The 17,420-nt window shown below is 44.6% G+C and overlaps 1 protein-coding gene across 1 annotated transcript in view; it reads right to left on the bottom strand.

Annotated features, from left to right (window-relative positions):
- Positions 1–3,521: 3,521 nt before the first annotated feature.
- Positions 3,522–17,420, bottom strand: part of LOC124003564 (lysine-specific demethylase phf2-like) — a gene marked incomplete at its 3' end in the record, with an annotated part of 137,545 nt that continues 123,646 nt past the window's right edge. The window contains 6 exon segments of the mRNA XM_046311921.1: positions 3,522–3,632; positions 4,120–4,494; positions 6,602–6,691; positions 7,917–8,008; positions 15,795–15,901; positions 16,283–16,370. Coding sequence (XP_046167877.1) covers positions 3,522–3,632; positions 4,120–4,494; positions 6,602–6,691; positions 7,917–8,008; positions 15,795–15,901; positions 16,283–16,370 — 863 coding nt within the window.

Here is a 17,420-nt window from a genome sequence, read left to right on the forward strand (position 1 = left end):
ATGGCTTAAGGTCGGGATCGCTAGTCATTTTCATGGCCCTTGAGAGCGAAGTTGGCATTTCCTGTTTTTCTTACACTCTAAAGGTATGGACAGCAGTATCTTATCCATTCATTCTTCCATCTAACTTTATTCCAATGCAATTGGCCTAAAAGGAAGCTGTATATTTCTGGACATGAACGTTGCTCAATTTGTATAGAAATCTTGTTTAATCCAAGCCACCAAAGCTTAATTGCGTGGCCCAAAAGTATATATTTTAATTGGAAAAGCCCCAAAATATATATTTTAATTGGGTAAGCCCAGGCCATCTTTATCTTTGGGTAAGAATAGAACTTTGAGTCTCACTCTCGGTCTCTTGTTTAGCCACATGAATTTAGAAAGAAGCTTATCCAACACCTTCAATGTAGACACAGGGACTAGAATGGGCAATGCATGAAATACAAAGAGCAATCTGGGTAATACAGTGGGGCAAGAAAGTATTTAGTCAGCCACCAATTGTGCAAGTTCTCCCACTTAAAAAGATGAGAGGCCTGTAATTTTCATCATAGGTACACTTCAACTATGACAGACAAAATGAGAAAAACAAATCCAGAAAATCACGTTGTAGGATTTTTAATGAATTTATTTGCAAATTATGGTGGTAAATAAGTATTTGGTCAATAACAAAAGTGTCTCATGGTCAAACGTTTTTTGTAAGTATTTAAGGTTTTCACACACTGTTGCTGGTATTTTGGCCCATTCCTCCATGCAGATCTCCTCTAGAGCAGTGATGTTTTGGGGCTGTTGCTAGGCAACATGGACTTTCAACTCCCTCCAAAGATTTTATATGGGGTTGAGATCTGGAGACTGGCTAGGCCACTCCAGGAACTTAATGATTCTTACTGTTGTAACTTTAATGTGTTACAGAGTTAATGTTTAAGTGAATTAATTGAGCTGTATCTAAAGATATTTCTTTACAGTTATTTACATATGTAATTGTATTGGTTTGTATTGAATTACGCTTTTTGACTGCAAGTTCCAGAATGCCTTGTGACAGGAATGAGAGAGAACGCGCCAGTTATGTGCAGGTGCAAAGTGATTAAGCTGATTTTCCGATAGCATCTTACCTGCATTGCTCTGTAGTATCTGAAGTTGTTAAATGTAACATGAACAAGTCACGAGTCATTACTTTGAAGTTGGCAAATCTAAAACTTACGAAGCCACTCCTTTGTTGCCCGGGCGGCGTGTTTGGGATCATTGTCATGCTGAAAGACCCAGCCACGTTTCATCTTCAATGCCCTTGCTGATGGAAGGAGGTTTTCACTCAAAATCTCACGATACATGGCCCCATTCATTCTTTCCTTTACACGGATCAGTCGTCCTGGTCCCTTTGCAGAAAAACAGCCCCAAAGCATGTTGTTTCCACCCCCATGCTTCACAGTAGTTACGGTGTTCTTTGGATGCAACTCAGCATTCTTTGTCCTCCAAACACGACGAGTTGAGTTTTAACCAAAAAGTTATATTTTGGTTTCATCTGACCATATGACATTCTCCCAATCTTCTTCTGGATCATCCAAATGCTCTCTAGCAAACTTCAGACGGGCCTGGACATGTACTGACTTAAGCAGGGGGACATGTCTGGCACTGCAGGATTAGAGTCCCTGGAGGCGTAGTGTGTTACTGATGATAGGCTTTGTTACTTTGGTCCCAGCTCTCTGCAGGTCATTCACTAAGTTCCCCGTGTGGTTCTGGGATTTTTGCTCACCGTTCTTGTGATCATTTTGACCCCACGGGGTGAGATCTTGCGTGGAGCCCCAGATCGAGGGAGATTATCAGTGGTCTTGTATGTCTTCCATTTCCTAATAATTGCTCCCACAGTTGATTTCTTCAAAACAAGCTGCTTACCTATTGCAGATTCAGTCTTCCCAGCCTGGTGCAGGTCTACAATTTTGTTTCTGGTGTCCTTTGACAGCTCTTTGGTCTTGGCCATAGTGGAGTTTGGAGTGTGACTGTTTGAGGTTGTGGACAGGTGTCTTTTATACTGATAACAAGCTCAAACAGGTTCTAGAAGCTTTAAACAGTCCAGCCTGTTGGTGGGGCCCAGGTTCTAGAAGCTTTAAACAGTCCAGCCTGTTGGCGGGGCCCAGGTTCTAGAAGCTTTAAACAGTCCAGCCTGTTGGTGGGGCCCAGGTTCTAGAAGCTTTAAACAGTCCAGCCTGTTGGTGGGGCCCAGGTTCTAGAAGCTCAAAACAGTTCAGCCTGTTTGTTTAGCTGATCTATAGTGAGTTAAATACATTTCTGTTGGACCTCAGCTTCTCAGATTTAATTGAACAGAACCACTTACATACTTGTTTTAAAAAGCTTGAATCTGCTTTCTCTTTCTGTTGAAGCATCATTATCATGTCTACATTGGTGTTTTTGAAGCATGCCTAGACAGCCTCGACTCAAACTATTCTGAAACTTACATTATATTAACCTTTCATATTCTGTACGTTATATTAACCTTTCATATTCTGTATGTTATATTAACCTTTACTATTCTCCATCTTACCTAAATTAACTTCTTTATATTTTTGGTCTGCAGCTTCCCTTATATTTACAACTCTAAATGTACTGTACCTTACCCAATTGAAACGGTTCTGTTCTGTACCTTACCTAACTGAAACTGTTCCTTACCCAACTGAAACTGTACTGTACCTTACCCAACTGAAACTGTTCTGTACCTTACCCAACTGAAACTGTTCTGTACCTTACCCAACTGAAACTGTTCTGTACCTTACCCAACTGAAACTGTTCTGTACCTTACCCAACTGACACGGTTCTGTTCCTTACCCAACTGAAACTGTACCTTACCCAACTGAAACTGTTCTGTACCTTACCCAACTGAAACGGTTCTGTACCTTACCCAACTGAAACTGTTCTGTTCCTTACCCAACTGAAACGGTTCTGTACCCAACTGAAATGTTCTGTACCTTACCCAACTGAAACTGTACCTTACCTAACTGAAACTGTACCTTACCCAACTGAAACTGTTCCTTACCCAACTGAAACGGTTCTGTTCCTTACCTAACTGAAACAGTTCTGTTGCTTACCCAACTGAAACTGTTCCTTACCCAACTGAAATGTTCTGTACCTTACCCAACTGAAACTGTACCTTACCTAACTGAAACTGTACCTTACCCAACTGAAACTGTTCCTTACCCAACTGAAACGGTTCTGTTCCTTACCCAACTGAAACAGTTCTGTTGCTTACCCAACTGAAACAGTTCTGTTGCTTACCCAACTGAAACGGTTCTGTACCTTACCCAACTGAAACGGTACTGTACCTTACCTAACTGAAACTGTACTGTACCTTACCTAACTGAAACTGTACCTTACCCAACTGAAACTGTACCTTACCTAACTGAAACTGTACCTTACCTAACTGAAACTGTTCCTTACCCAACTGAAACTGTACTGTACCTTACCCAACTGAAACTGTTCTGTACCTTACCCAACTGAAACTGTACTGTACCTTACCCAACTGAAACTGTACTGTACTGTACCTTATATTTCCACTTGGCCTCCGCCTGTTTCTTGTTCTGTTCTCGGATCTCAATCTTCTCCAAATCGTTCTGCTTACAGGTCCCCGACATACTCAGGATGTTGTTCGCCACCTGGGGGAGCAGGGAGCAGCTGTTGGAGAAATGCCTGCACACCCTCCAAGAGGAGGGTTGACAACCCCTGATGTAGAGGTGTAGAGCATGACTGGTCCAGTCATGTTATTCATGGTCAAGGTTGCCTTGCCCCTCTTGGGCTCATCCATCTTGACCGGCACGTAAATAATGGTTAAAGGGACATTTCTAAAAATGTTCAACTTCATCTCCATTTATTTGTACTATTTTCTACATTGTAGAAAGCAAAGCTGTCATCAAGGAAAAAGGGTGGCTATTTGAAGAATCTAAAATACATTTTGATTCGTTTAACAATTTTTTTGGTTACTACATGATTCCATATGTGTTATTTCATAGTTTTGATGTCTTCACTATTATTCTACGATGTAGAAAACTAGTAAAAATAAAGAAAAACCCTTGAACGAGTAGATGTTCTGAAACTTTTGACAGGTAGTGTATGTGGAAAATGTTTTATAGTAAAAAAGATCACCTTGCCCCCCATCTTGCCCTTCTTGGGCTGGTCCATCTTGCTGAGGATGTCCTTAGCGTGAGACTCCAGAGCTGCCAGGCTGGAGGGCTTCGATGGAGGAGGAGGAGGGGGAAGGGGGACCTCCTTCTCTTTCTTTCCTTTCTTGTTCCCTCCCTCCTTCACTTTGGGGACCTTGGGAGGTTTGGGGGCCTTGGGCATCTTGGGCGGCTTGGGTGGCTTGGAGGCCTTCTTCCTAGCTGGTTTTTCCCGGAGGGGAGGGGAGGGAGAGGGGACGCTGGAGGGGGAAGCAGGGTCCTCAGGCTCTGATGGGGCAGCAGGGGGTTCCTCCACTGGAGCCTTGCTGCTCAAATCACTCTTAATGGCTTTAGCCGCATTCTGAACAACAACAACACAATGTCATGGTAATTTATCCAAAAATACTCACTTTTCTAATTTCACTCTGAACCATGACCACAGTCTGAGCTGTCACTCTGAACCATGACCACAGTCTGAGCTGTCACTCTGAACCATGACCACAGTCTGAGCTGTCACTCTGAACCATGACCACAGTCTGAGCTGTCACTCTGAACCATGACCACAGTCTGAGCTGTCACTCTGAACCATGACCACAGTCTGAGCTGTCACTCTGAACCATGACCACAGTCTGAGCTGTCACTCTGAACCATGACAACAGTCTGAGCTGTCACTCTGAACCATGACAGTCTGAGCTATGAGTTCATAGGCTATGAGTTCATGTTTTTCACAATTCCTGACATTTAATCCTAGTAAATATTCCCTGTCTTAGGTCCGTTAGGATCACCACTTTATTTGAAGAATGTGAAATTACAGAATAATAGCAGAGAATGATTTATTTAAGCTTTTATTTCTTTCATCACATTCCCAGTGGGTCAGAAGTTTACATACACTCAATTAGTATTTGGTTGCATTGCCTTTAAATTGTTTAACTTTGGTCAAATGTTTCGGGTAGCCTTCCACAAGCTTCCCACAATAACTTGGGTGAATTATGTCCCATTCCTCCTGACAGAGCTGGTGTAACTGAGTCAGGTTTGTAGGCCTCCTGACAGAGCTGGTGTAACTGAGTCAGGTTTGTAGGCCTCCTTGTTTGCACACGCTTTTTCAGTTCTGCCCACAATTTTCTATGGGTTTGATGTCAGGGCTTTGTGATGGCCACTCCAATACCTTGACTTTGTTGTCCTTAAGCAATTTTGCCACAACTTTGGAAGTATGCTTGGGGTCATTGTCCATTTGGAAGACCCATTTGCGACCAAGCTTTAACTTCCTGACTGATGTCTTGAGATGTTGCTTCAATATATACACGTTATTTTCCGACCTCGTGATGCCATCTATTTTGTGAAGTGCACCAGTCCCTCCTGCAGCAAAGCACCCCCACAACATGATGCTGCCACCCCTGTGCTTCACGGTTGGGATGGTGTTCTTAAGCTTGCAAGCCTACCCTTTTTTCCTCCAAACATAACACTGGTCATTATGGCCAAACAGTTCTATTTTTGTTTCATCAGAACAGAGGACATTTCTCCAAAAAGTATGATCTTTGTCCCCATGTGCTGTTGCAAACTGTAGTCTGGCTTTTTATGGCGGTTTTGGAGCAGTGGCTTCTTCCTTGCTGAGCGGTCTTTCAGGTTTTGTCGATATAGGACTCGTTTTACTGTGGATATAGATACTTTTGTACCTGTTTCCTCCAGCATCTTCACAAGGTACTTTGCTGCTGTTCTGGGATTGATTTGCACTTTTCGCACCAAAGTACATTAGTCTCTAGGAGAGAACGTGTCTCCTTCCTGAGAGGTATGACGGCTGCGTGGTCCCATGGTGTTTATACTTACTACTACGTACTATTGTTTGTACAGATGAAGGTAGTGCCTTCAGGCGTTTGGAAATTGCTCCCAAGGATGAACAAGATTTACGGAGATCTATCATTTTTATTCTGAGGTCTTGGCTGATTTCTTTAGATTTTCCCATGATGTCAAGCAAAGAGGCACTGAGTTTGAAGGTAGTGCTTGAAATACATCCACAGGTACACCTCCAATTGACTCAAATGATGTCAGAAGCTTCTAAAGCCATGACATCATGTTCTGGAATTTTCCAAGCTGTTTAAAGGCACTGTAAACTTCTGACTCACTGGAATTGTGATACAGTGAATTATAAGTGAAATAATCAGTCTGTAAACAATTGTTGGAAAAATGACTTGTGTCATACACAAAGTAGATGTCCTAACCGACTTGCCAAAACTATAGTTTGTTAACAAGAAATTTGTGGAGTGGTTGAAAAACAAGTTTTAATGACGCCAACCTAAGTGTATGTAAACTTCCGACTTAACCTATACAGTTGATGTCTGTACTGTTAATGTCATATTTTCTCTACGTATCTCTCAACTACAACAGACCATTGGATACCTGACCAGTAGAATAGATCAGTACAGAGCAGGTAAGGACAGGGCAAGGTGGCACTGAGCAGGGTAGGGTCATACCTCTGAGATCCTGATCTCCTTGGCCAGGTCCTTGATGAGCTGAGTGGGCTTCATGTTCTCTGGAAGCTCATCCTCGTGTTCTAACAGAGCCTGGAGGAGAGACCCAGTACATGAAACAGTCAACAGAGGCTGGAGGAGAGACCCAGTACATGAAACAGTCAACAGTCTGGAGGAGAGACCCGGTACATGAAACAGTCAACAGTCTGGAGGAGAGACCCAGTACATGAAACAGTCAACAGAGTCTGGAGGAGAGACCCAGTACATGAAACAGTCAACAGAGTCTGGAGGAGAGACCCAGTACATGAAACACAGTCAACAGAGTCTGGAGGAGAGACCCGGTACATGAAACACAGTCAACAGAGTCTGGAGGAGAGACCCAGTACATGAAACAGTCAACAGAGTCTGGAGGAGAGACCCGGTACAGAGCCTGGAGGAGAGACCCAGTACATGAAACACAGTCAGCAGAGCCTGGAGGAGAGACCCAGTACATGAAACACAGTCAACAGAGCCTGGAGGAGAGACCCAGTACATGAAACAGTCAACAGAGTCTGGAGGAGAGACCCGGTACAGAGCCTGGAGGAGAGACCCAGTACATGAAACAGTCAACAGAGTCTGGAGGAGAGACCCGGTACAGAGCCTGGAGGAGAGACCCAGTACATTAAACACAGTCAGCAGAGCCTGGAGGAGAGACCCAGTACATGAAACACAGTCAACAGAGCCTGGAGGAGAGACCCAGTACATGAAACACAGTCAACAGAGCCTGGAGGAGAGACCCGGTACACGAAACACAGTCAACAGAGCCTGGAGGAGAGACCCGGTACATGAAACACAGTCAACAGAGTCTGGAGGAGAGACCCGGTACATGAAACACAGTCAACAGAGCTTGGAGGAGAGACCCGGTACATGAAACACAGTCAACAGAGCCTGGAGGAGAGACCCAGTACATGAAACAGTCAACAGAATCTGGAGGAGAGACCCAGTACATGAAACACAGTCAACAGAGCCTGGAGGAGAGACCCAGTACATGAAACACAGTCAACAGAGTCTGGAGGAGAGACCCAGTACATGAAACACAGTCAACAGAGTCTGGAGGAGAGACCCAGTACATGAAACACAGTCAACAGAGTCTGGAGGAGAGACCCGGTACATGAAACATAGTCAGCAGAGCAATAGTAGCTGTAGTAGCAGCTGACATTGGTAGACAGGACATCATAAGACTGTGGAAAGAAAGAAGGACAACGGGACATATTGTCCATTATAAAGGTGATATTTAGGGAGTACAGGTGGAACTGATGGGTGAGGTAACAAACATTACCTGTTTCTTGGTCCAAGCTCTAAAAGCTCCGTTGATGATCTTAGCTCCGTGGACCAGGTAGGCAGCTGGTTGCTTGTTGGACTTGTGTAAACCTGCAACAAGAGAGAATATTGTTAGACAGCTCTCTCTTGGTAAACAGGTCATTTGACCTCAAATGGACAAACTGTTCAAATCAAGGTTAAATTAATTGGATTCTGTTCATTCACCGTGAGAACATCGATTGAGTGGTAGACTCATTTTTCTTACACTTTCTACTGTAAGACAGCGGCTCCCTCTAGCCTAACTGCTGTCAGTAAACTAATTAACCAATCAAAACACATCACGTTTCAGAGCCCGGTCACCATACATTTCGTACACAGACAGCAGGGAAATATAAAACACTGTTGAAACTGAATCTGGTTGACAGAAAACATCTGATTAGACCAGTAAACCCCTGGAAGATGTTACTGCAAGATGAAGGCTGTTTAAATCAGACACATGTGCCCCCCCCCCACCTCCTAAGCCTCCCTCCATCTCTCCCAGACACATGCCTCTCCTTCCCTCCCTCCCTGCCTGCCTCCCAGCCTGCCTCCCTCCCTCCCTCCCTCCAGCCATCTCTCCCAGACATATGCCTCTTCCCCTCCCGCCCTCCCAGACATATGCCTCTCCCTCCCCCTCCCTCCCAGCCTGCCTGCCTCTCTCCCTCCCAGCCTGCCTGCCTGCCTCCCACCCACCCTCCCAGCCTGCCTCCCTCCCTCCATCCATCTCTCCCAGACATATGCCTCTCCCAGCCTGCCTGCCTCACTCTCTCCCAGCCTGCCTCCCTGCCTCCCTCCATCCATCTCTCCCAGACATATGACTCTCCCTCCCTCCCCCTCCCTCCCAGCCAGCCTGCCTGCCTCCCTCTCTCCCAGCCTGCCTGCCTCTCGCCCTCCCAGCCTGCCTCCCTCCCTCCCTGCATCCATCTCTCCCAGACATATGCCTCCCCCACCCACCAGAAAATAGTTACAGGTCTGTACACTGCTCTATTCGCAGGGGAAAGAAGCTGAATGAGTTTAAGATATTCAGGTCTTCTGTGGAGGAGGATCAGAATGATTATGAGATTGTTATGGGTGAACTGGACAATTAGTTAGTGCCCAAAGTGAACACTATTCATGAAAGAGCCTGCTTTCATCAACGCGCCCACGGAAACCCCAGAGAGATACATCAGAAGCCTACACCAGATAGATGTTACGTTTCAACACTGCCAAGAACTCTAATATCCAGGACAGGTTGGTCATAGGGAGATGTCAGAGAAGCGTCAACTAACGCCTGACTTGACACTCGACAAAGCGGTAGAGCTTGTGAAGCAGTCAGAGCAAGTCAAGGGACAGCTCAGTGAAGTAGCATACAGACGAGCGGTGCACAATGACAAACAGACACAGAAATGGACAAAACAAAGGGGATTAAACAAAATGACAGAATGTGAACAGGATGCTTCAGATGTGGTAATGCTAAAGAATGTCGCAGCTGTAGGAAGCTAGGGCATTTCGCAGTCGTTTGTCGCTACTACGTGGTCAAAGAGGTTACAGCACCCAACGAGAGAGGAGAGGGTGAGTTCCATTTCCTGGGAGTTACAGATGTTGATGACTAAAACGATGACAGTTAAACTGCAAATAAAAGGTACAACAACAGACTTTAAGACTAACACAGGGGCAGTGTCATATCAGGAAAATACTTAGAGCACACTGAAAAACATGCCCCTACTGAAAAGTAACTAAACCAGACAGGCCAGGGTGGAAACTGGGATACTTTACAGATACTACTGAACTGTATGGGTCACTTTACAGATACTACTGGACTGTATGAGTTACTTTACAGATACTACAGGACTGTATGGGTCACTTTACAGATACTACTGAACTGTATGGGTCACTTTACAGATACTACTGAACTCTATGGGTCACTTTACAGATAATACTGGACTGTATGGGTCACTTTACAGATACTACTGGACTGTATGGGTCACTTTACAGATACTACTGAACTCTATGGGTCACTTTACAGATAATACTGGACTGTATGGGTCACTTTACAGATACTACTGAACTCTATGGGTCACTTTACAGATAATACTGGACTGTATGGGTCACTTTACAGATACTACTGGACTGTATGGGTTACTTTACAGATACTACAGGACTGTATGGGTCACTTTACAGATACTACTGAACTGTATGGGTCACTTTACAGATACTACTGAACTCTATGGGTCACTTTACAGATAATACTGGACTGTATGGGTCACTTTACAGATACTACTGGACTGTATGGGTCACTTTACAGATACTACTGAACTCTATGGGTCACTTTACAGATACTACTGAACTCTATGGGTCACTTTACAGATAATACTGGACTGTATGGGTCACTTTACAGATACTACTGAACAGTATGGGTCACTTTACAGATACTACTGAACTGTATGGGTCACTTTACAGATACTACTGGACTGTATGGGTCACTTTACAGATACTACTGGACTGTATGGGTCACTTTACAGATACTACTGAACAGTATGGGTCACTTTACAGATACTACTGGACTGTATGGGTCACTTTACAGATACTACTGAACAGTATGGGTCAATTTACAGATACTACTGAACTGTATGGGTCACTTTACAGATACTACTGAACTGTATGGGTCACTTTACAGATACTACTGAACTGTATGGGTCACTTTACAGATACTACTGGACTGTATGGGTCACTTTACAGATACTACTGGACTGTATGGGTCACTTTACAGATACTACTGGACTGTATGGGTGACTTTACAGATACTACTGGACTGTATGGGTCACTTTACAGATACTACTGGACTGTATGGGTCACTTTACAGATACTACTGAACAGTATGGGTCACTTTACAGATACTACTGGATGTATGGGTCACTTTACAGATACTACTGGACTGTATGGGTCACTTTACAGATACTACTGGACTGTATGGGTCACTTTAAAGATACTACTGAACAGTATGGGTCACTACAGATACTACTGAACTCTATGGGTCACTTTACAGATACTACTGAACCGTATGGGTCACTTTACAGATACTAATGAACTCTATGGGTCACTTTACAGATACTACTGAACTCTACGGGTCACTTTACAGATACTAACAAACTCCTATGGGTCACTTTACAGATACTACTGAACTCCTATGGGTCACTTTACAGATACTACTGAACCGTATGGGTCACTTTACAGATACTACTGAACCGTATGGGTCACTTTACAGATACTACTGAACTACTCTATGGGTCACTTTACAGATACTAATGAACTCTATGGGTCACTTTACAGATACTACTGAACCGTATGGGTCACTTTACAGGGAGCCTACAGAGTGGTGTGATCATAGAGATCAGGGAGCCTAGAGAGTGGTGTGATCATAGAGATCAGGGAGCCTACAGAGTGGTGTGATCATAGAGATCAGGGAGACTATAGAGCAGTGTGATCACAGAGATCAGGGAGACTATAGAGCAGTGTGATCACAGAGATCAGGGAGACTATAGAGCAGTGTGATCACAGAGATCAGGGAGACTATAGAGCAGTGTGATCACAGAGATCAGGGAGACTATAGAGCAGTGTGATCACAGAGATCAGGGACACTATAGAGCAGTGTGATCACAGAGATCAGGGACACTATAGAGCAGTGTGATCACAGAGATCAGGGAGATTATAGAGCAGTGTGATCACAGAGATCAGGGACACTATAGAGCAGTGTGATCACAGAGATCAGGGAGACTATAGAGCAGTGTGATCACAGAGATCAGGGAGCCTAGAGAGTGGTGTGATCACAGAGATCAGGGAGACTATAGAGCAGTGTGCTCCTATGGTCCTGGTAAACAAGAATAACAAAGACCAGCTGAGGGTATGTGCTAACCTGAGAAGGTTAAACAAATCAGAGAAAAGGGAGAAATCCATTGTACCCACCATAGACGATATCCTGACAAAGCTGGCTGCTGCCAAGGTATTGTCTCTTTCAGATGCAGCCAGTGGCCTCTGGCAGATTCCACTAGACAGAGAGAGTGCCAAGCTGACCACATTCAGAACGCCTTTTGGAAGATACTATTTATACAGACTTCCATTTGGAATCACTAGTTCCCCAGACATCTTCTGGGGCGAGATGACAGAGCCCCTGAAGGACCAAGAAGGTGTGGCCATTTTTTGATGATATACTTCTACTCAGACACGCCAGCGGATCAGGAAGTGAGACTCCAGAACACCCTATACACACTGGAGAAAGCAGGTTTGGAGAGTCAACCCAGACAAATGTCTACTGCGTCAGAAATGGCTTAACTACCTAGGACACTATACTGACGAGGATGGCATTTGTCTTGATGAGGCCAAAATCCAGGCCATTACCCAGCTGGAGTCTCCAAGAAATGTGTCTGATCTAAGGAGGATCCTGGGTATGATTCACTACCTAGGCAGGTACCAACTGGGTCCAGCCCCTCAACGACCTGCTCAAGAGTGACTCTACATGCACATGCAGTGCAGGAGGAGGCTTTTAAGAATGTAAAGCAACTCGTCACAGTACTGGCATTCTATCATATCAAATCTAGATGTATTTGTCACATGCACCGAATAAACCTAACCGTGAAATGTTTACTTACAAGCCCTTAACCAACAGTGAAGTTCAAGAAGAGTTAACAAAATATTTACCAAATAAACTAAAGTAAAAAATTATGAAAAGTAACATCATAAAATAACAATAACGAGGCTATGTACAGGGGCACCGGTCACCGAGTCAATGTGATGGGGGTGCAGGCTATATACAGGGGGCACCGATACCGAGTCAATGTGCAGGTTATATACAGGGGGCACCGGTACAGAGTGGTGAGTCAATGTGAGGGGTGCAGGCTATATACAGGGGCACCGATACCGAGTCAATGTGCAGGTTATATACAGGGGGCACCGTGTGATCCGAGTCAATGTGAGGGGTGCAGGCTATATACAGGGGCACCGATCGAGTCAATGTGCAGGTTATATACAGGGGCACCGGTACCGAGTCAATGTGCAGGTTATATACAGGGGTACCGGTAGGGAGACTATAGAGCAGTGTGATCACAGAGTCAATGTGCAGGTTATATACAGGGGGCACCGGTGATCATAGAGTCAATGTGCAGGTTATATACAGGGGGTACAGTGTACCGAGTCAATGTGCAGGTTATATACAGGGGTACCGGTATAGAGTCAATGTGCAGGTTATATACAGGGGTACCAGAGATCAGGGAGACCGATTCAATGTGCAGGGGTGCAGGTTAGAGGTAATTACTACATCTAGGTCGGGGTGAAGTGACTATGCATAGATAATAAACAGTGAGTAGCAGCAGTGTAAAAAACAAAATGGAGGGGGTGAATGTAAAAACATCTGGTGGCCATTTGATTAATTGTTTAGCAGTCTTATGGCCTGGACGAAGAAGCTGTTAAGGATCCTTTTGGTCCTAGACTTGGGGCTCCGGTACCACCTGCAGCATACCTAAGGCACGTTCACGCAGATGAGCAGGGACCCTGGGCATCTTCCTTTTTGGTGTTTTTCAGCATCAGGAGAAAGTAGAAAGGCCTCTTTAGTGTCTTCATAACAGTTTTCATAACCGTGACCTTAATTGCCTACCGTCTGTAAGCTGTTAGTGTCTTAACGACCGTTTGACAGGTGCACGTTCATTAATTGTTTATGGTTCATTGAACAAGCATGGGAAACAGTGTTTAAACCCTTTACAATGAAGATCTGTGAAGTTATTTGGATTTTACAAATTTTTCTTTGAAAGACGGTCCTGAAAAAGGGACGTTTCTTTTTTTGCTGAGTTTATGTCACTGTGGGGACTGCGTTGTCGAAGTCCTTATTAATGAATCCGGTGATTGATGTGGTACCCTCCTCAATGCCATCGGATGACTCCCAGAACATATTCCAGTCTGATGTGGTACCCTCCTCAATGCCATCGGATGATTCCCAGAACATATTCCAGTCTGATGTGGTACCCTCCTCAATGCCATCGGATGACTCCCAGAACATATTCCAGTCTGATGTGGTACCCTCCTCAATGCCATCGGATGATTCCCAGAACATATTCCAGTCTGATGTGGTACCCTCCTCAATGCCATCGGATGATTCCCAGAACATATTCCAGTCTGATGTGGTACCCTCCTCAATGCCATCGGATGACTCCCAGAACATATTCCAGTCTGATGTGGTACCCTCCTCAATGCCATCGGATGATTCCCAGAACATATTCCAGTCTGATGTGGTACCCTCCTCAATGCCATCGGATGACTCCCAGAACATATTCCAGTCTGATGTGGTACCCTCCTCAATGCCATCGGATGATTCCCAGAACATATTCCAGTCTGATGTGGTACCCTCCTCAATGCCATCGGATGACTCCCAGAACATATTCCAGTCTGATGTGGTACCCTCCTCAATGCCATCGGATGATTCCCAGAACATATTCCAGTCTGATGTGGTACCCTCCTCAATGCCATAGGATGACTCCCAGAACATATTCCAGTCTGATGTGGTACCCTCCTCAATGCCATCGGATGACTCCCAGAACATATTCCAGTCTGATGTGGTACCCTCCTCAATGCCATCGGATGACTCCCAGAACATATTCCAGTCTGATGTGGTACCCTCCTCGATGCCATCGGATGATTCCCAGAACATATTCCAGTCTGATGTGGTACCCTCCTCAATGCCATCGGATGACTCCCAGAACATATTCCAGTCTGATGTGGTACCCTCCTCAATGCCATAGGATGACTCCCAGAACATATTCCAGTCTGATGTGGTACCCTCCTCGATGCCATCGGATGATTCCCAGAACATATTCCAGTCTGATGTGGTACCCTCCTCAATGCCATCGGATGATTCCCAGAACATATTCCAGTCTGATGTGGTACCCTCCTCGATGCCATCGGATGATTCCCAGAACATATTCCAGTCTGATGTGGTACCCTCCTCAATGCCATCGGATGATTCCCAGAACATATTCCAGTCTGATGTGGTACCCTCCTCAATGCCATCGGATGACTCCCAGAACATATTCCAGTCTGTGCTGTAGCTTAACGCAAAGCAAAGGGAGGCAGAGAAAGTAGATTGAACCCTGGCCAGGTGGGAAGGGGTAAGGCCTGGGGTAGGTGCGGTAAAGGTTAGGGAGCATAGCTCTACCTGAGGTCTGTTCATCGGGGTGAAATATTACTGAACTTTCTCATTGCGTCGACAACAGATATGATAGAAATGTACGAACGGAAATGATTTTCTGTCATGTAGAATTGGGGATCATTTCATCTCCATAAGAAAATAATGGGATAAATCCCCGATTTTGACTAACACACAGAGATAATACCTGTATTCCCTACTTAGTGCACAACTATTGACCAGAGCCCATACAGTATGTTGGCAATGTGATCAGTAGAAGGCAATCTGGCCATATTACAACAGAGAGACAAAGCGTAGAAACGTAAACAGAGTTGTCCGGCCAGCCGAGAAGAGTTCAAAGAGAAAGCAGAGAACTAGTGATTGTAACTGTGCCAGGCCTTTTGAACATAATCATCTGTGAACGACGTCAAGCAGACGTTTAATGACAGTAATAATATTAGAGTATCCATCTCCTCATCTGCTGAGCAGACCGTAGGAAGGACACACGCTATACACCACTAGAGGAACAGGAAACGGACCAGCACCACGAGGGGAACAGGAAACGGACCAGCACCACTAGAGGAACAGGAAACGGACCAGCACCACGAGGGGAACAGGAAACGCATCACAAGCACAGGAAAAGGAACGCAGAGGAAGACTGAAACCAAACCTGAAAGCCTAATAGTTGTAGAAAGATAAAATGTGATGTACCTTTGAATCTCTCCAGCAGGTGGCGTCCCACGTACCAGCAGGCTGTCTCAAAGTTGGGGAACGGAGTCAGACAGTTGACCTTCAGACGCTTCTCCACCTCATATGCTCTGCGGAGGAAAACACACTTTAAATTATTTTTTAAAGGGATAGTTCACCTAAAATGACATATTGGTTTCCTTACCCTGTAAGCAGTCTATGGACATGATATCACAGCAATCCTAGATTTGGTTTAGGTTCTCTGGTACGGTTTCCACATGCTAACATTTTAGCATTTGTAGCACAAATCCCATTCAAGTCATGGGAACAATATGAGCATTTCTTCATTAAAAACTAGGCCAAATCAGGAAGTGTAGTTGACCTTAAAAGCTACAGTCTAAGCTACAGTCTAAGCTACAGTCTAAGCTACAGTCTAAGCTACAGTCTAAGCTACAGTCTAAGCTACAGTCTAAGCTACAGGAGGTCCTCATTGATACTAAAGATGTGCTCACCTCATCTGCATCTCAACACTCAGGTTGTGGACAAAGTGTCCAGAAAAGGCCAGAGTGTCCACTGGAGTCAGAACTGCATTGATCCAACCTGGAAACAGACACAGCATACACACATTCTACACTTCTATTCTCAATGAGACAACATCAGAACAGGTCTGATTCTAGTCCCAATGTGACAACATCAGAACAGGTCTGATTCTAGTCCCAATGAGACAACATCAGAACAGGTCTGATTCTAGTCCCAATGTGACAACATCAGAACAGGTCTGATTCTAGTCCCAATGTGACAACATCAGAACAGGTCTGATTCTAGTCCCAATGAGACAACATCAGAACAGGTCTGATTCTAGTCCCAATGAGACAACATCAGAACAGGTCTGATTCTAGTCCCAATGAGACAACATCAGAACAGGTCTGATTCTAGTCCCAATGAGACAACATCAGAACAGGTCTGATTCTAGTCCCAATGTGACATCATCAGAACAGGTCTGATTCTAGTCCCAATGTGACAACATCAGAACAGGTCTGATTCTATTCACAATGAGACAACATCAGAACAGGTCTGATTCTAGTCCCAATGTGACAACATTAGAACAGGTCTGATTCTAGTCCCAATGAGACAACATCAGAACAGGTCTGATTCTAGTCCCAATGAGACAACATCAGAACAGGTCTGATTCTAGTCCCAATGAGACAACATCAGAACAGGTCTGATTCTATTCTCAATGAGACAACATCAGAACAGGTCTGATTCTATTCTCAATGTGACAACATCAGAACAGGTCTGATTCTATTCCCAATGTGACAACAGGTCTGATTCTATTCCCAATGTGACAACAGGTCTGATGCTATTCCCAATGTGACAACAGGTCTGATTCTATTCCCAATGTGACAACAGGTCTGATTCTATTCCCAATGTGACAACAGGTCTGATGCTATTCCCAATGTGACAACAGGTCTGATTCTATTCCCAATGTGACAACAGGTCTGATTCTATTCCCAATGTGACAACAGGTCTGATTCTATTCCCAATGTGACAACATAAGAACAGGTCTGATTCTATTCCCAATGTGACAACAGGTCTGATTCTATTCCCAATGTGACAACAGGTCTGATTCTAGTCCCAATGTGACAACAG

This window comes from Oncorhynchus gorbuscha, linkage group LG18, assembly GCF_021184085.1.
Source record: "Oncorhynchus gorbuscha isolate QuinsamMale2020 ecotype Even-year linkage group LG18, OgorEven_v1.0, whole genome shotgun sequence".
Classification (NCBI taxonomy): domain Eukaryota; kingdom Metazoa; phylum Chordata; class Actinopteri; order Salmoniformes; family Salmonidae; genus Oncorhynchus; species Oncorhynchus gorbuscha.